This window comes from Ovis canadensis, chromosome 3, assembly GCF_042477335.2.
Source record: "Ovis canadensis isolate MfBH-ARS-UI-01 breed Bighorn chromosome 3, ARS-UI_OviCan_v2, whole genome shotgun sequence".
Taxonomy (NCBI): domain Eukaryota; kingdom Metazoa; phylum Chordata; class Mammalia; order Artiodactyla; family Bovidae; genus Ovis; species Ovis canadensis.
This window is the reverse complement of record NC_091247.1, coordinates 215,929,992-215,949,692: the sequence shown is the minus strand read 5'-3', so window position 1 is coordinate 215,949,692 and position 19,701 is coordinate 215,929,992. Positions and strand designations below refer to the sequence as shown.

General features: G+C 51.6%; 1 protein-coding gene across 1 annotated transcript in view; it reads right to left on the bottom strand.

Moving 5' to 3' along the window:
- Positions 1 to 19,701, bottom strand: part of VWF (von Willebrand factor) — a 122,547-nt gene that overhangs the window by 88,540 nt on the left and 14,306 nt on the right. The window contains exons 7-9 of the mRNA XM_069585872.1: positions 3,005 to 3,221; positions 1,162 to 1,284; positions 182 to 293 (exon numbers count right to left, since the gene is read on the bottom strand). Of these exons, the coding sequence (XP_069441973.1) occupies positions 182 to 293; positions 1,162 to 1,284; positions 3,005 to 3,221 (452 nt within the window). The remainder of the gene's footprint in view (positions 1 to 181; positions 294 to 1,161; positions 1,285 to 3,004; positions 3,222 to 19,701) is intronic.

Sequence of the window (19,701 nt, the reverse complement as noted above, 5' to 3'; positions counted from 1 at the left end):
CTAGGCAGATCTGTATATAACCCTTGCTCCCCATCGTCAACCTTCATGCCTTTCCCAAACCACCCCCAACCCAGGCCTGGTCCTGCTCCACCTGCCAGTACCCCGAATGCCCCTGCTGGCCCACTGGCCCCTCCCCAGCCCCTGGCAGCTCCCCAAACCTGCACTGCTCAGCCCCAGTTACCAGGTGTTGCAGTCTCGCGAGAGGGAGGCGCCAGGAGGGTATGGCTTTCCAGCATGCACACAGGGACACTCGGCACTTTCCACACAGCGGCCTTCATCCAGGAGCTGTCCCTCTGGGTCAAGGGCATCAAGACAAAGACTCAGCCTTGTCACCATCATGACTCATCTCGCAGCCACAGAAGCCCCGGGGCGGTCATCTGCTCAGGGCTTCTTGCAGAAAGCTCAAAGGACTCATTCTATGATGCTGATCTTTCAGTTTGCAAAGTGAGGGGGTGGGGGGGACTATTTATCTCCACTCTAGTGATGAAGCAACAGGGGAAAGAGTTTTGTTCAAGGCCTTCCAGAAAGGAAGCCATGAGTCTAGGCTGAAGGCTTCTCCCAGAAAGCTCAAAGAATTTCTTTTCTGTCTAGCTTGCACAGAGGTGGGGGAAGATTGTTTGTCTCCATGTTCGTCTCAAAGACACGGAGGCAAATGTTTCATTCAAAGTCTTTCAGTAGGCAAGTCACGAGCGGAAACACACAGGACTCACTCTCAGTAATTAACCAGGACTTTTCACCAAAGCTCACGAGGTCTCTCCTGGAAGAGACTCTTTTTCAGCTGAGCTCACATGGCCAACCCAGGAGAGAGTTTAGATTGTCCTTCTCCCAGACCACGCCCTGACTCTTAACAGCGAAAACACTGCAGCTCAGATAGAGCCGTGAGCCACCCTCTCCCCCAAACAAAGTCACTGTTGGAGCCCAGATCACCCTACTCCCCAGACACACATGCGCTTTCGTGGATATGGTACAACAGGAAAACATAAACCAAAAATAAATGCCAACTTAATTCTGGCCACTCTGTACAAAGACTTTTAAAAAAGTATATAAAGGGCCTCTGAATTCAGCGATGGGGAATAAACACAAGCAGCCTTCATCTGGCTTCTCCGAGCCAAGGGCACTGGCGAGGTCTCAGGTTTGTAAATAAAGTGGGACGTCTGTTACCAGGGCAGCTGCAGCCATCCACACACTGCTCCCGACACACTTCGGTGATACTCAGGCTCCGGCAGGTCCTGTGGCATGGGGACACACACTCCTTGTACTCCATGCCCGCGGGGCAGTCCGGTCCTGAAATGGAAAACCTGGGAGTCTCCTGGAGCCAGTGCCCTCCAGGCAGCATCTCACAGGCCAAGAGGTGCTCAGAGCCCTTGAGGCCCCTTTGTCTGGCCCCTCTGTCTTCAGTGCCCCACGGGCCATCTCCACTTCAGTGGCACCCCAGGGGTCAGTGTCACCTCCCAGGCGATCCGCTGACCACTTCTGCCCTGAAGGGGCATCTTCCACCTTGTGGGGCCTGGTTAAGACTCAGCAGGGTCACCTGGCACCACCATGCTCCCCCTCAGACACCTGATCCCCACAAACAACTAGCCACTCGTTTGCTTCTCTGCTTTGTCCGTTTCCCCTAAACCCCTCTCTGAGGGATGCCAAATGCCTCCAGGCTGAAAATGCAAGGCCCCCAAGGCCACACAAGTCTGAAATGGGGTCTTCCATCCCATCCCTCTTCTGAGGGCTCCTCTTCCTCAAGAACTTGGGCTTGGGATTTCCCTGGTGTCCAGTGATTAGGGCTTCGCCTTCCAATGCAGGGGGCGTAGGTTTGATCCCTGGTCAGGGAGCTAAGATCTCGCATGGCCAAAATAAAATAAAATAAAACAGAAGGAATATTGTAACAAATTCAATAAAGACTTTAAAAATGGTCCACATCAAAAAAATTTTTTGAAAAAAGAAAGAGATTGGGTTCAATCAGACACCCCACCCAGAAATGGGCACACAGCATCTTCCAGGCTAGGGGATGGTCATTCTTAACTATGTCCCCTGAGTGGCAGGACAGCCCTCGGAGCTCATCACCTAAGCCTCTGTTCCCACTGGACCCAGCCCTTCATGGATAAGGACGGCTCTCCTTTGTCTCTCTACTGGCCGCTGACTGATGCTCAGGCGGAAGAACCAGAAGGACCTAGCATCCCAAACCACCTCTCCTCCAAGATACCTTGGTCATCTGACCCTCCTACCTTCAAAGACCTGAAAAGACAGCCAGTCCCTCTTCCAGAGGCGAACCCAGCTGTCAACAACCACCCTTCTCACACCCCCATAGCAAAGATGAAAAGCTCTAACTTAGAAGCTGGAAACACACACACACACACACACACACACGGAAAGGTGTGTGCGTGTGTGTGTGCGTGTGTGGTGTAAACATTTGGGCTGCCTGCCCTGCACCATCAGCCAGTGTGATCTACGGGAAGCCTGCGGTGGGCAGGGCAGGGGAAGGAGGAGGAGGTTGCCTGCAAGTGACTGCAGCAGCTCCTAGTTCTTCACGATAATTTGGGAGTGGTGACTATCACGATGACTAGGGACCCAGTGAGATTAGACGACTGGGTGCGGGGGAGGGATGGAGAGTACCAGCCAGAGGAGAGAAGGGAGGCAATGACAGTCAGGGACTTGAGAAAAGCCTGCCAGGATGCCGACATCCCCGCCCTGCTCCTGGTCAGTTTCGGACTTGAACGGATGAGACCCCCCTGCAGAGCTGGGGAACAGCTTTCGAGTCCACGAGGAAGCGGAGGAAGCGGGGAGGCCGGGCGTGACAACAGAGGCAGGAGAAGCGATATGGGGACTTGGGCAGGGGGACCTTTCAAACCTCCTTGAAGCCGTTAGGGAGGGGACTCGCTCTGTGAGCCAGGAACAGGGGGCAGGAGCCGCGTGGGAACCGGGGCCTCGGTCAGCACCGGCTACTTGGGGTGGGACACCCAGGACGCGCCCCGCCCACCCTGGCTGGAGGCGGGGTCCCGCGCAGACTCACGGCAGGAGCCGTGGTCCGCCCAGCCGTACAGCAGCATCCCTTGCTGGGCGCAGGCGCGGGCGTACTCCAGGAGCACCGGGCAGGGGCAGCGCAGCCCCTGGGCGCATGCGCACAGCATCCGCTCACACAGGGCCACGAAAGGCTCGGGGTCCACCAGGGCGTGGCAGCGGGCGAACACGGAGGCCGTCTTCAGAAGCTGGCACTGCTCCCACAGGCCCTGCGGGAAGGAGAGGCCACCTAGGAAGGCTGCCATCCACACGGCCGGGTGTCCCCTGACCTCGAGGCTTGGAGACCCGCCACGCCCGGAAATCCAAGACCGCTCTCTCACACCCAGGAGGTGCTTGTCCACGTCTGTCAGACGAAACGGTCCAGCAGTTCGTGGAACTCTGTCGGACCCCTGTTTGGTGGGGCGCCCCCAGGCCAGGGCAGCCTTGTGAACTGAGCCCTGGAAATGCAGATGCCAGGGGCCTGGCCTGCAGGGGCAGACAGTGTCCTCTGAAGGGCAAGGGTAAAGAGGTTCTGTGAGTGAAAGGAGCAGAACTTGAAGTTCTTGTGGAAATTCACCAGAGGCTTGAGGATCCCAGTGAGGAACGCCAGGCATCTGATCCGCACCCACCTGGTCACCTCCCCTCCCTGAGCTTGGTTCCTCCATCAGAGATGAGGTTTACAAAGCAGACCCTCCAGGCTTCATCCCCAGAGACTTAAACTCCATGTGTCAGGGATGAAGCTGAGCAAACATTTCCAAGATGGTTCCTGGGATGGACCAGACTGGACCAGTTCCCATCAGCAAAAACATGCCTGGACTCTACAGAGTGACCCTGGGGTGCTGCCAGGTTAGGGATGTTCCTAGGTTTTATCACTTTGTTGACAACCTAAACCCCATAACACAAGCAGGTTTTGAACTGTTCTCACTATTGACTCCTGGACACGTTGGTATAAACACCCCTCCCTGTAAGTTGTATTTGTGAGCATCTTCACATTCTGCATTTTGGTAATTTTTCTCAGTAACATGCATGCCAAGTCTCTTCGGTCGTGTCTGAATCTGTGCGACCCTATGGACTACAGCCCGCCAGGCTCCACTGTCGTTGGGATTCTCCAGGGAAGAATACTAGAGTGGGTTGCCATTTCTTCCTCCAGGGGATCTTCCCAACCCAGGGATCGAACCCACGTCTCCGGTCCACCTGCGTTGGCAAGCAGGTTCTTTACCACTAGTGCCATATCAGAGATGTTAAATCATGAAAAAAAAAAAGCGTTGGTAATTTTTAAACTCGTGTTTTTGTTTTTCACAATTTAATGTTTCTGAAATCAGAGCACATCTTAAAATCAATATCGCACTTTGTCTTCAATTTGACATGAGGCAGTATTGTTGCTATAACTGATGCCCACAGGGTACACGGTTTCCTTCCTGTACAGGCATCTTCTCAGAGTGAAGGGAAGCCAGCTGTTGATGGAAAGACTTCAGCTAAAATGACGGAAGTACAAGAAGAACGAGCTGAGTCCTGGAGGGTCAATCAGAGCAAATCCGTATTCATAAAGGGGATGGTGAAAAAGAGCAAACAAGTGACCAATTTTCAGGAGAGAGAACTCCAATCTCCTCTAAGTGTACAAGGTCAATCAGGACAAGGCTGGTTCTGATCAAGGAGCTAGCCCCGTGGTCTCTAGAGGAATAGAAATCTGACCCAGCGCTTCTTCCCACCTGGGAGAGCCACCTAGGGGGAGCCCCAAGGTCATGTGGTGGTCCCGGGGAAATGTGTGTCCTGTCCACAGTGCCCTGTCCTTGCCTGACTTGCATAGTTTGCCATCAGAACCAGGGCCCTGATCTCCACAGGCCCCTGGGAGGACCCAGGGAGCTCTGAGGGCAGCTGGCCCAAGCAGTTGGGCGTAACTGGTTCCCTCTGCACCTGAGAAAAGCAGCAGTCACATGGACTGCTAAATTGCAAAGCTGCAGCAAGCAGGCTTGTGCAGGATTATTAGCAGCTCTGCAAACTGAGAGCTGTGGCTGAGAACAGCCTCCCTCCCTCCATGACCCTACCCTCCTGAGCTCTCCCCTGCACCCTCACATGGCAGAGAAAAAGGAGAGACTGAAGTCCAGCTTTGCCCCAGTGTGGCGGTGGGGATGGGGACAAAGCTCATTCTTCCATGGAAAAGGGCATCCTGGAGTAAAACAAGACTCCAGCTGCAGACACTGCCTCACAGGTGGACACGTGGAGCAAGTGACTGATGAACAAAGATGGCCGCCTTGGGCCTGTGTTGCCAAGGTGATGACTTGCGCCGGTCCTTTACCACCCGAGCACTTCAGGGGAAGCTGAGGTTTCTGAAGACAACGCCAGCAAGAGTCCTGCCCTGGCTCTGGTATGACATCACAGCCCCGGGCCCAGCTTCTGCCTCTTCCCTGTGCTGGCTGTGTGACCCTAGCTGCTTACCTAACCCCACCTCCTCTGTGGCTGAAGTAATAACAGCACCTATTTGAAAAGACTATGGAAAACTATGACTGCACCACACTATGACTTGGACCCTGAAAAGACGTAAGTCAGAGCTATGTGTTTTCCAGTAGTCATGCACGGATGTGAGAGTTGGACCATACAGAAGGCTGAGCGCTGAGGAACTGATGCTTTCGAATTGTGGTGTTGAAGAAGACTCTTGAGAGTCCCTTGGACAGCAAGGAGATCAAACTAGTCAATCCTAAAGGAAATCAATCCTGAATATTCATTGGAAGGACTGATGCTAAAGCTGAAGCTCCAATACTTTGGCCACCTGATAACTCATAAGAGCTGACTCATTAGAAAAGACCCTGATGCTGGGAAAGATTGAGGGCATGAGAAGGGGGTGACAGAGGATGAGATGGTTGGATGGCATCGCCAACTCAATGGACAAACTCCGGGAGATAGTGGAAGACAGGGGAGTCTGACATGCTGCAGTCCGTGGGGTCACAAAGAGTTGGCTGTGACTTAGTGACTGAACAACAATCTGAAAGGACGAAAGTGAAGACTGGATGGAATAATGCACGCCAGAGGCTTAGCCTTAGAAATGGTGACCCCGTTTCACCATCATCATTGTCACTGACATTGATATCCTGGCCACCAGAGAGAGCCCTTCCACTGTCCTTACTGCCATCAGGCATCTCTTCAGAATAGTGAACAGGTCGCCAGCAGGACAGAAGGATATCTTTGTCCCTTTTCCCATCTCCATCTGCCTGGGTTGTACAGGGGTGAATGGTTGCCAAGGCAACACTATCAATTCACTAGTATCTTGGGGGTTCCCTGGTCAACAGAGGGCTGCTGTTATTGCTCTTTGCTTTGGGACAGTCACAGTCCTCCAGAACAAGGTGGGTGTCTTTCCAGTGGGGGTGGCTGGGGGAGGACCCCACTTTTCTTTCTAGTAGACAAGTCTAAGAATCTCCATCATCGCTTGCACCTGAGACCCCGGGAAGGAGGCTGAGGCTTGTGTCTGATTCTTTCCATCCTGTCCCACTGCCTGGCCCATCAGAAATGCCACTCAGGATCTTCCCTGGTGGGCCAGGGGTTAAGGCTTCACCTTCCAAGGCAGGGGGTGCAGGTTCCATCCCTGGTTGGGGAACTAAGTTCAGCTAAGCCTCACAGCCAAAACACCAAAACATAGAACAGTCAGTTCAGTTCAGTCGCTCAGTCGTGTCTGACTCTTTGCAACCCCATGAACCACAGCACGCCAGGCCTCCCTGTCCATCACCAGCTTCCAGAGTCCACCCAAACCCATGTCCACTGAGTCAGTGATGCCATCCTACCATCTCATCCTCTGTTGTCCCCTTCTCCTCCTGCCCTCAATCTTTCCCAGCATCAGGGTCTTTTCTAATGAGTCAGCTCTTCGCATCAGGTGGCCAAAGTATTGGAGTTTCAGCTTCAACATCAGTCCTTCCAATGAACACCTGGACTGATCTCCTTTAGGATGGACTGGTTGGATCTCCTTGCAGTCCAAGGGACTCTCAAGAGTCTTCTCCAGCACCACAGTTCAAAAGCATCAATTCTTCAGTGCTCAGCTTTCTTCACAGTCCAACTTTCACATCCATACATGACCACCGGAAAAACTATAGCCTTGACTAGATGGACCTTTGTTGACAAAGTAATGTCTCTGCTTTTTAATATGCTATCTAGGTTGGTCATAACTTTCCTTCCAAGGAGTAAGCATCTTTTAATGTCAATATGGTGACAAGTTCAATAAAGACATTAAAAAAAAAATGTGCTATGCTTTAGTCGCTCAGTCGTGTCTGACTCTCTGCAACCCCAAGGACTGTAGCCTGCCAGGCTCCTCTGTCCACGGGGATACTCCAGGCAAGAACACTGGAGTGGGTTGCCACGCCCTCCTCAAGGCGATCTTCCCCACCAAGGGATCAAACCCAGGTCTCCCTCATTGCAAGTGGATCCTTCACTGTATGAGCCACAGAGAAGCTCTTTAAAAAAAAGGTTCTCATAAAAAAAAATGTGGAGGAGGTTACTGGTCTCTTACAGGGCAGTTGAGGGTACTCTTGGGGTAGGGGCACTTGGAGCTTGGGCACTTGCCTACCTCTTGCCACACACACAATTTGGAACCAGAGGGAAAAAAGAACCAAAGGCAACTCCGTGGGGTTTTCTAGTGGTGGCTCCCATCGCCTGGGCTGTAGGACAGAGGCTTCAAGCAGTCCCTGCACCACATAACCAGCTCCCAGGCGCAGGGACCAGGCCCCTCGGCGGACACAGAACCAGTCAGAGGAAGGGAGAAACCCAGGAGCCCAGGCGTCCCTTCCCCCTTTCAGAGCCCAGGGTGGGGGAGCAGGGTCCAGTGTGGCTCGTCTCCAGCTGGCCCACCTTCATCCCTGCTCGCTGGAAAAGTGGGAACAATACTCCAGCACATTTCCTGGGAGGTCCCTGGAGGTAGTAAATGGTTTTCAGAAAGCCTTAGCAAGAAGGGTAGGTTCTGATCACTTGCCTGCAGGAGGGAATGGATTTCTGCAGACATGGCCACCTCCCTTAGAACAGTTCCTGAGGCCTCGACCATCTGCATCTAAAGCCTGCCTAGCCTTTCTTTCTCAGAGAAAAGGGGAAAGCTGTCCTCTGGTCAGCCCTGGCCTGAGCTTGGTCATGAGAGTGACCACAGTGTGAAGGTCAGGGAGGATTTCCAGATGCCTGCCAGCCTTTAAAGCCCAACTGGCCTTATCCCACAATGGTAGCACAGTGGCACACCTGGCCTGCCATCTGCTCCTTCCAGGATCCCCTGATCCATCACCCGCATCCTGATTCGTCCCGGGGCACATAGCCTGATTCGTCCCGGGGCACTGCATCCACTGTAGGGTCTGGTGAGCAGGCCTGGGTTTTCATGCCTGTTACCACATGCCCTCGTGGAACCCAAGTTATCTGTGATGTAGGTGTGCTTTGCCTGTCTCCTTGTCCACGGGAGCTGGACATAGTCATGACTGGCAGTGTTGGGTGGGTCAGGAGGACGCAAGTTCCTGGGTAGCTGAGCACCCCTGCCAGGCCAGGCCCCAGGTAGGATACCTCCATGGACACAAGTCCAAGATGGAGCTACTGTGTCCTCTGAGAGCCATGGAGAGACAGGGACCAGCAGGAGGTGATCATATGGTCACTCAGCAAGCATTTAGCTGTGTGGTCAATAGAAAAGGCAAGTCTAAGTCCCATCCCCATTTGGAAGGCCAAGTCCCAGCATATGAGGGAGGCAGGGAGGCCTGGCCTTCCACGGCCTGAGCCCAGCCTCCTTCTCTGGCTCACCCCTCCGCCTCCCCACGTCCTGCATTGCTGATAGTTTCCTGAACACACCCCAATGTCTTGTTCAATTTCTTGCACATCTACTATGTCCAGGCACTGTACCAGGCAAGACCCACAATAGAAAGCTAGTTAGATGCTCCCATAGGCCCCTGGGTGCATCTGCTCTGGTCTCCATTTCTGGGGCCATTTCCCCATTTCCCTGCAGGCTTTTCAAAGACAGGAGCTGTATTCCCAAGTCACGCATGAAAGTGAAAGTGTTAGTCGATCAGTCATATCTGACTCTTGGCGACCCCATGGACTGTAGCCCACTGGGCTCCACCGTCCATGGGATTCTCCAGGCAAGAATACTGGAGTGGGTAGCCATTCCTTTCCCCAGGGGATCTTCCTGACCCAGGGATCGGACCCAAGTCTTCCACAGTGCAGACCGATTCTCTATCATCTGGGCCACCAGGGAAGCCCAAGACATGCATAGGGGCTATACGAAAGCACTAGATCAACAGTCACGACAACGGCAATGAGAGAGTCATACCCTCCAGTTCTCAGGGAGTTTTCAACAGACCTGCACCAGGTATTTCCATGGGGAAGGTTTATATCACGGCCTAAAGACCTGGTCTCAATATAAACGTGTCTCCCCAAGGGTGTGGCCAATCACAGCAAGAAGGAAGCTGCCGCTGAGACACCAGGGAAGGAGGTACAGTCTGAACCAGGCTCTGGACACTACACAGGACTTACTTAGGTTTCAGGCCACACCAGACAAGGCCAACGGCCAAATTCAGGCAGCAGGAGACAGAGTAATTACGGTCGAGCCAAACCCTGCGTTGCTAACAGACGCCCCAGGAAAGGCACAGCTGCCCCTGAGACGCTGCTCCGATAGGTCAGTGCCTGGGCTTCTCTTAGCAGCTAATTCTGATCCTTGTCATGGTCCCAACCTTGTGGACTCTCCTTGAATCAGCTTCTGTTTTCTCCCAAGCTGGTCCTCCAGACCCTCTCTTTGTTACTCCCCGAGTAAAGCACTAGGAGGTGTCTTTCTCTGGGCACTCCATCCACCATAGGAATTGGTGAGCAGGCCTGGGTTCCCAAGCCTGTTGCCACGTGTCCTCATGGAACCCAAGCCATTCGTGACACAGGTGTGTCTCCATATGTCTCCTTGTCCGAGGGAGTGGACACAGTCATGCCCGGCAGTGTTGGGTGGGCCAAGGGGACGCAAGGAGTGGGCAGCTTCCTCTGACTGCTCATCACTCACCCAAGGCCACTGACCTATAGTGCCCCCAGCTGATGGCCCTGCAGAGTCTCCACCCTTTTCCTGCTTAAAGGACAAACAGACCACACCCCTCTCCCCTCTGTGGTGGTCTGTGCTCTCTGTAACCCAATGAATAAAGTTGTTTCAGAGACCAGCAGGTCACCCACTCCCACACAGAGGCCTGAAGACCCCTTCAAAGAACACAAACTTCAGGACTTCCCTAGAGGTCCAGAGGCTAAGACTCCACTCTCCCAATGCAGGGGCCCGGTCAGGGAACTAGATCCCTCATGCCGCAACTGAGATCCAGCACAGCCAAATAAAAATGAGAAAATATTTTTTAAATAAAGTTAAAATTTTTTTAAAGAACCCAAACCTCAGAGGCTAAATACAGCCTTTCTGATTTAGAAACTGAGGCAGGAGAGAATAAAGAATTCAATAGGTCAGTAGTTCTCAAAGTGTGGTCCAGGGACCCCCAACAAACTCCCAAGATCCTTGCAGGAATCCTCAAGATCGAAACTAGTTTTATAATAACACTAAGATGTCATCTGACCTTTATGCTCTCATTCTTTTGCAAAAGCACAGTGGAATTTTCCAGAGACTACATGATGTGTGGACTCACAACAGGCTGGCTGCAGATGCAAACGTAAGAACCAGCTGCTTTCTCTCCAGCCAGACAGTGAGGAGGTCTGTAGAACTGTGAGACAACACTATCCTCCTCTCAAGTTTTTTTTTTTTTTTTGGTTTGGAATTTATACTCATTTTTATTAAAAAGATGGTATTTGTGTTAAATTGGAGAAGGAAATGGCAAGCCACTCCAGTATCCTCGCCTGGGAAATCCCATGGATGGAGGAGCCCGGCAGGCTACAGACCAGGGGGTCGCAAAGAGTCAGACATGACTTAGCAACTGAGCAAACACACATTCATGTTAAATATCATGTCTTAGTTTTAAATAAATGTGTATGTTTATGATTTTTCTTTTTGATATCTAATAGGGTAAATATTCGGAGAAGGCAATGGCAACCCACTCCAGTACTCTTGCCTGGAAAATTCCATGGACGGAGGAGCATGGAAGGCGGCAGTCCATGGGGTCGCAAAGAGTCGGACACGACTGAGCGACTTCACTTTCACTTTCATGCATTGGAGAAGAAAATGGCAACCCACTCCAGTGTCCTTGCCTGGAGAATCCCAGGGACAGGGGAGCCTGGTGGGCTGCCGTCTATGGGGTCGCAGAGAGTCAGACACGACTGAAGCATCTTAGCAGCAGCAGCAGTAGCAGCAGGGTAAATGTTGACAGGCATAAGCCATATAAGCACACACTCTGGGACTTCCTTAGTGGTGCAGTGGCTAAGACTCTGTGCTTCCAATGCAGGGGGCCTGGGTTCAATCCCTGGTTATGGAACTCGATCCCATATGCCACAACTAAGAGTTTAAATTCTGCAACTAAAGGCCACACACGCTGAAATGAAGATCAAAGATCCCACGTTCAGCAACTAAAGCGCATCTAAATAAAAAATAAATATTATTTTTAAAAAGCAGAATCTTTGGGATCCTCAATTATTTTTAAGAGTGTAAAGCAGTCCTCGGCCAATTTAGTTTGCCAACAGCTATACTGGTGAAGGAGTCACTGAGCTGAACTCAAACCCTGATTTCACCCCACAGGCCAGGCACCTGCCACTTAGCCACAGTTCACCTGGTTTTCCACAACCCCAATGCCCCCCTCCCCGCCTTGTTTCCTATCAGTCAGATTAGAAAACAGTGTAGCCCAGTGGACATAGCACAGGTTTTAGAAAGACCGACCCCATCGCTCACAAAATGTGTGACTTCAGGAAGATCATCTCCCCTCTTGGTACCTTTATTTCCTCACCCTTAAAAGAGGGAGATTGTGGAAGAGACGGAAAGTTGTCTGGATCTATTCCTCCCTTCTTTCTTAGGAAACTGCTGGGCACAGAGCCACTGAGAACAAAGATTTGATTTTCCAGCCTCCCTTGCAGCTGGGAGTGGTCGTAAGACTAAGCTTTGCTCCCCTCGCTAACCCCAACATAAGCAGGAAGGTCGTGTGTGACTCCCAAGAAGCAGCCTCCAAAGGAAGAGGTGCTTCTTTCAACCCTTCTCTTTCTATGACTGGAATGCGGTCATGATGTCTGATGCTTAAGCAGCCATTTGGGGCCATGAGGCTGAGGACAACAGGGAAACGAGACCGAAGGACCCTTCACCCAACACCATGGCATCAGTACTGGGCATCCCCCTCTGAACTCCTTCTCAGTGAGAGAGAGATGCACTGCTCTACCTTGAAAGCTGTTTCTACTTTAGCTATCCTGGCACAGCAGGACCTAGTCTTAACTGAGATGGCAATGCCTGCCTTCAACTTTCCTGCAAAATAAAACTAAATGACGTAACACAGGGAGTGCAATCGACTGCTTGTAACTATTCTCATTGCCTGCTGTCAGTACTAGCCAACAGCTCGAAGATGGCTTCTCCTCAGCTCTCTGCTAAACCATTCTGGCAGGGAGACCAAAGAGGGTCAGCTAATTCACTTCCAGCATCTCCCTGGCTCCGATGCCCAGCATTAGCTACTTCTCCCTTCCTGCATCTCTCGTCTGTGGTGCCAGAGGCTGGCGAGAGTGCGCCAGCCCCGGTCCATCAAGCCATGACCTCACCCTGCCTGGGTGGGTGTGCAGACCCAATTGGAGTCCAACTTAATCACATTTTCAGTTCATTAAAAAGCACCAGGCCTCCTCCCTGGAGATGCTAAGCCAGTTGGAGGGAGAAGGAGAGAAATGTTCATCTCCCCAAGGGCAGACGGGGTGGGGGCGGTGGGGATCGAGGAGATAAAAAACAGGAGTGAGAGATCTGGAGCTTAGCTCTTGTGTTGGTTCTGAACAGTTGACAAAGGAGCAGGGGTGGGGGGCATTCCTAGGTCTGGAGTGAACAAAGGGGAAACTAACAGATAAAGTGCAGGATTGTTCAGCCCAGCCCTGAAGTGGGTGTTCAGCGGCTGCCCCCTGGGGAGGTCTGGAGGCGCCTAGACCTGAAGTGGTCCAAAGCAGTGGGTTCAGGAATTCACCCCCAGGGAAGGGCCCAGTTTCTTATTGTTCAGCCTGCAAGGATGAGTGGGGGAGGGTTGCTGATTCTATTTATAACTTCTGCCTGGCTTGGGATTCCCTCCCACATTCCAAGACCTGGCTCAAAAGACCCCATGAAACTGGCTGATAGATTTCCACTAAACGGATGCTTTCTGTGAAGCTGGAAATTCCTCTCTATGAGATAGTCAGAGTACAGCCTTCAAGAGAAGTAAGATAACTGGATATGTCCCTGAAGTCCCCAGTGCCATGGGAGCTGGCTACAGAACCCTCCAAAGGACCCATCTCCCGCTCTGTGCTCCTGGGCAGCATCTGAGCATGGGTCAGGGCAGGACCAGCTGGCCAGGAGGACAAAGGCCTGGCATCAGCCCCGGGTTCCCAGTTTGGGGTCTGTCCAAGCTCTGGGTCTGGAACAGCTCCACCCACCCTGCTCCCAGTCAGCAAAGGTCATCAGCTCTGTGATAAGAACTGTTGCACCACATGCCCCTTAACTGACTCTGGATGGCATTCACATGGTCCTCTTTCATGGCTGTTCACTGTCTCCTCTGTGTCTTGTCCCTGAGTGAGATTGCAAATACAACCTCAATAAAAAACATCTCAGTAAATACGTGCCGTCGGGCCCCTGCAGCTTCCTATCCTTGCCAGGAGAGGAGGAAGGGAAAGAAAGCCACTTGGGGAAAGTCTCAGGAATGTGCGTGTGTGTGTGTGTGTGTCTATGTGTATATACATGTGTGTGTGCATGTGTGTGTGTGTCTTTGTATGTGCATGTGTCTAAGTGCATATGTGTATGTATAGGTGTAAATTGTGTGTGTGTGTGTGTGTGTGTGCCTATGTGTAAACTAAGCTTTAGTTTTCCGCTAAACTAAAGCATCCGTTTAGTGGAAATCTATCAGCCAGTTTCATGGGGCCTTTTGAGCCAGATCTTGGCTTATGGGGGAAATGCGCTGGGTTAGGGATGCAGCGGTGGCAGTGGCACCCCCCTCCAGTCCTCTTGCCTGGAAAACCCCATGGACAGAGGAGCCAGCCTACCAGTAGGCTGCAGTCCATGGGGTCGCTAAGAGTCAGACACGACTGAGCAACTTCACTTCCACTTTTCACTTTCATGCGTTGGAGAAGGAACTGGCAACCCACTCCAGTGTTCTTGCCTGGAGAATCCCAGGGACGGGGGAGCCTAGTGGGCTGCCGTCTATGGGGTCACACAGAGTTGGACACGACTGAAGCGGCTTAGCAGCAGCAGCAGCAGGGATGCATTTGCATCTGCTTAATTTAAGGGTAGCTTCCCGGATGTGGCTCAGGCAAAGAATCTATCTGCAATGCAGAAGAGGAGGGAGACTCAGGTTCAATCCCTGGGTGGGGAAGATCCCCTGGAGGAGGAAATGACAACCCACTCCAGTATTCTTGCCTGGGAAATTTCATGGACAGAAGAGCCTAGCGGGTTACAGTTCATGGGGTTGCAGAGAGTCAGACACGACTGAGCAACTGAACACACACACACAATTTAAGGAAAAACTTTAAACCCAGTGGCAGCCCCTGAACTCTGCCATGAGGCTAGACCTCCAAAGGCAGAATGGCCAGCGTCACTGTCCCACCACCACCACCAGCCCGCGGGCTTCCTGCCCCTCCTGCCTCCCTGCACTCAGATGAGTGAGGGGATTTGCTGGAAAGGGAAAGGGTGCTTATTTTCTCAGTGGTCAGTATCGGGCAGAGCTTCGCTGGTCTTCAGAGGGGAGACTGAGCTGCAGAACAGGGGTGCGACTACGTGAAGACACAGCAAAGCTCTAGAAACTGCGGATTTTGGCAAAGTTGGCAAAGTCTCCAAAACAAATCCTCACTCCTTAACCTCTGGATGACTTGAGAGAGCAGTTCTCATACCACAGAAAGGGGAATGTGTGTGTGTGCGTATACATGTGTCTATGTGTGTGCATATGTGTGTATGTGTATTTACAGGTGTATATCGTGTGTGTGTATGTGTGTCTTTGAGTGTGTTGCCTACGTGTATGTATATATGTGTTCGTGTGTATGTGTATATGTTTGTGTACTGTATGTGTATGCATGTGTATGTATAGGTGTGTATGTATTGTGTGTGTATATGAGTGTGTGTGTGTATACGTGTGTATAAATAGGCATGTATATGTGTGCATAAGTGAAGTGAGTGAAGTCGCTCAGTCGTGTCCAACTCTTTGTGACCCTGTGGACTGTAGCCTACCAGGCTTCTCCGTCCATGGGGTTCTCCAGGCTTGTGTTCAAAACCCAACTCAGATCTACTCATCGCTGGGACCAAGTGGGTGGGCCCCCTCTGCAGAGCCAGGTCAGGTCCCCGATAACTAACTCCTCCAGGGTTCCTGGATTACAAGGATCTCTTCTTGAGATATACTGACCTTCCCTAAACCAGACTCTCCCGGCACAATTGCTCTCTCTTAAGAATCACAACTATTCTACCAAACAAACAAACGTAACAAAATTCATCCCAATCTCCAAGAAAAGTCTATTCTAGGCCATGAATGCAGGAGGCCAGGAGAGGAAGCAAGGATGCCAGGAGTGGACGTGGTCAGTAAGCCCTCAGCTCTGCCAGGGAACTGAGTCCCTCTGCCACCAGGTCACTTCCCTCCAGGCCTGTGAGCTTCCTCCCAGGGCAGCTGTGGGCAGAAATAGGAGAAAGAGCTGGGTAGGCACTTCGCAAATAAAAGGCGTGGGCAATATTTCATGCAGGGAACTGTTATGGTCATTCAAAAGTAAACGTGAGTGTTTACAAATGTTAGCTCCAGCACAGACAGGTGACTTCTTAGGGGAAGAGGCTTTACAGGTGAACGGTGGGCTCTTCAGAGGAGGAGGCAAGGGGGAGAAGATGTGCAGACACGAACAGCAACAGAACAAAAGAAATAAGGATTGTGTTCACTCGCACACACACAAAACGCTAAAATCGGAACCAGTGGAAAACAGGCAATCTGGGACTGTTAGGCGACTGACAGGAGCACCACTGGACGCGAAGTCCTGAGTAAGATTTGGAGAAAGCAGACTGCAGGGATCTTGCTTCCCCAGTATTCAGGGCCACTGAGGGCGCTTCCCTTGTGGCTCAAGAAGGTAAAGAATCTGCCTGCAGTGCAGGAGACCCAGATTTGATCCCTGGGTCAGGAAGATCCCCTGGAGAAAAGAATGTCGACCCATTCCGGTATTCTTACCTGGAGAATTCCACAGACAGATGAGTCTGGCAGGCTACAGCCCATGGGGTCACAACAAGTCGGACACAACTAAGCGACTGCTGCTGCTGCTTCTGCTGAGTCGCTTCAGTCGTGTCCAACTCTGTGTGACCCCATAGACAGCAGCCCACCAGGTTCCTCCGTCCCTGGGATTCTCCAGGCAAGAACACTGGAGTGGGTTGCCATTTCCTTCTCCATTCATGAAAGTGAAAGTGAAGTCACTCAGTCGTGTCCAACTCTTAGCAACCCCATGGACTGTAGCCCACCAGGCTCCTCCCATCCATGGGATTTTCCAGGCAAGAGTACTGGAGTGGGGTGCCATTGCCTTCTCTGAACTAAGTGACTAACACTCCCTAAATTCCTTAAAACAGCATTTTCCCAGCAGAGGATGGTAAAGTGTCTCAAGAAAAGGGTGTCTTTTTCTAATTAGAAAGAACATCGCATAGATCAGCTGCATCCCCCACCCAACCTCCCGGAGCCCTGGGCTTCACACTGCAGACAGGACTGCGGGATGAAAACTTAAGATCCCTGTGAAAGGTTCAACCTACGCTGACATTTCCTAGGCTGTCAGATTTTTTTTTTTAAGTGACCTAAGGATCTTTCTAAAACCTTCACTGTGCAGTGGAGTTACCTGCAAATGAATACCAATTATTTGAGTATCTATAGCTTGGCACTTTTTATTACTAGGTCTGCACCCTAAGCCCCAGACGCCAGCAGCCCTGCCCTCGGAGAAGCTAAATAGAACGGCAAATCTGTGTGCAATCAAACAAGCCATTATGCATCCCAGTAGAGAGGCTCCGGTTTTGTTGGCATAACAAGGAAACATTCATTCCCCTGGGTATAAGTAATACGACCTGGCTCTCAACGAGCTGACTCCTTGCTGCTACCTCGGAAAGACAGAGAGCTCCTGGCAGCTGGGTCAGCACCATCTCCCCTACCGAACACTTGGCCACAGTGGCAGACACTTGTAAAGGGATTTACCAGCCCTGACTTCTGACTGAACCCAGTGACCCAGTGACACCCAACAGGCTGTAGACAATTCCAGAGATGGCAGTTATCACCTCCCTGGAGATGTCTTTGTGCTTCCCAGCCAATGAGGGCGCCACACTCGTGGACAAACACAGCCTGATTGGATGATGAAGCCCCGCCCCCTCTTCTCAGGTAAACAGCCTGAAACTGGAGTTCTGGAGGAGCTTGTGCCTTGGGAGGTGTGAGTGTTTGGGGGCCTTGGCCCAGCTCTGAGAACTTAGTAACCAGTTTCTTAAACTGCTCCCAGGACACTGGTTAGTAAGAACCTTAACACCCAGGAGACAAAGTGAGTAGCGAGTGTACAGCTGGAGCTCCCAAAGGCCCAGGGGAAACAAACAGGGCCTCTGTGGATTCTCTGCCCCCACCTCCCATCCCCCTCTGTCTCCAGGAGACAGAGTGCCAGGCTGCCTCCTCCACTCAGGCCTCTGTATCAGATTTCCCCGTTTGGAAATCCCGTCTTCACCCCCTACTTCTTAGGTGTAAATGAGAGTATTCCTTTATACCCTGAGGGTGGGAGCATTTATCTTGAGCTTATCCTGTGATGCCTGTGTTTTGCAAACTAAAGTGAGACAAAGCCCATGCCCTGGGTGTCAGAGGTGCCCATGAGCTGCCCACCTAACTCGCCAAGTAACCCCCCCACCCCCTACCCCTCCTATCCCCCGTCACACACCTCAACCCTACCCCTGCCTAGAGAACACTGGAAAGGGCAGAAGACAGCTAACTACAACCATAGGTGGAAGTTTAAGTTTGGAAACAAAAGGAAGAGATGATAAAATCCCTTCTTCTCTGCTCCTCGCTGCTCAGGGCTCCTGGAGCCCCCTCAGCCCCAAATTCCCCTGGGTTACAAGCAGCCCCAGAAGAAAAGCTGGCTTCTGCCTGTTCCCCACCCTCCATGTCCAGGTGCCTCTGAACCTCACTCTCCTTCTAACCCCACGCTGTGCTCAACTGCCCCAGAAATAATGGGGCTATAGCTGGAGAGGAGGAGAGAAAGAAGGAATTTTGAGCTTAGCACTTCAAGTGCTGTGTGTGTTTGGCCTGAGCCTGGTAGGCTGCAGTCCATGGGGTCGCTACTAGTCGGTCACGACTGAGCGGCTTCACTTTCACTTTTCACTTTCATGCATTGGAGAAGGAACTGGCAACCCACTCCAGTGTTCTTGCCTGGAGAATCCCAGGGACGGGGGAGCCTGGTGGGCTGCCATCTATGGGGTCGCACAGAGTCGGACACGACTGAAGCGACTTAGCAGCAACAGCAGCAGCATCCCACTCCTGCTCTCAAAGTGCGGCCACCCCAGGGGCAAATGCAAACTCAAAAGTAATAATAACAACAATAACAGCTCAGCCAATTGAGCCCCACTGGGCTAAGCACTCCACATGTATCCTTTTATCATAACGGTGGCCCGTAAGGATACGTGGAGCAGGCACTTGTCCTGTGTTTCTTTTACATATGTGGAAACTGAGGCTTAGAGAAGGCAAGTGTCCTCCCCAGAGTTACCAGTCTGCTAAATGGTCCAGGGATAGGAAAGCTGGAAGGGCTACAAGGGCAAGTGTCTGCTATTTCAAAGTTTTCCTGAAAAGAAGAAGAAACTACCCTCTTTCCCAAGACAATACCCTCTCCTCCCAGGGTTTGGAACTCAGCCTGTCTCTCAGCTGCCAGTTCTGTGCTATGTTCTAGGTGACAGAGATGTTTAGGGACTAGCTGGGAAACCCTAGCACCACTGAAACACTGGAAACCCAAGGAAAAGAGGCGTTAGGAATGGACTTGTTGATTCATTAGAGATTGTGTTTCCAGTGTAGGCAGCTGAAATGAGCATGACCCAGAGCATTTTCCTGCGCCTGACATATTCCTTGGTTCAGAAGATAACTGTTCCTTGAAAGTGGAAAGACAGTAACTAATAATGAAGCTTTCTCATGCTAAGCTAAGGGTGTGTGTGTGTGCGCTGTGGTGAGTTTTATTTAGCTTCTGGAATAGGAGTAAGCTAGAGTTTCTCCACTTATGTGCAGATTTGTTCTACAAATGAAGAATCCTCAGTTATGATTGTGGGGTGGCCCATTCCCTGGATAAATGACCCCACCTAATTTGCATCCATCCATCCATTGAATATTTACTGAGTGAAAGTGTTAGTCACTTCAGTTGTGTCCACCTCTTTGTGACCTCATGGACTGTAGCCCTCCAGGCTCCTCTGTCCATAGGGATTTCCCAGACAAGAACACTGGAGTGGATTGCCATGCCCTCCTCCAGGGGATTTTCCCAACCCAGGGATCAAACCCAGGTCTCCTGCATTGGAGGCATCTGAGCCACCAGGGAAGCTCTATTATCAACTCTCTCTTTAGCTCAACCCAGAGAAACACACAATCAAAGAGTTTTAGAGCTGAAGGCAGCAAGATTCATGGAGCCAGACTCCTGAGGGAAAACAAGTCT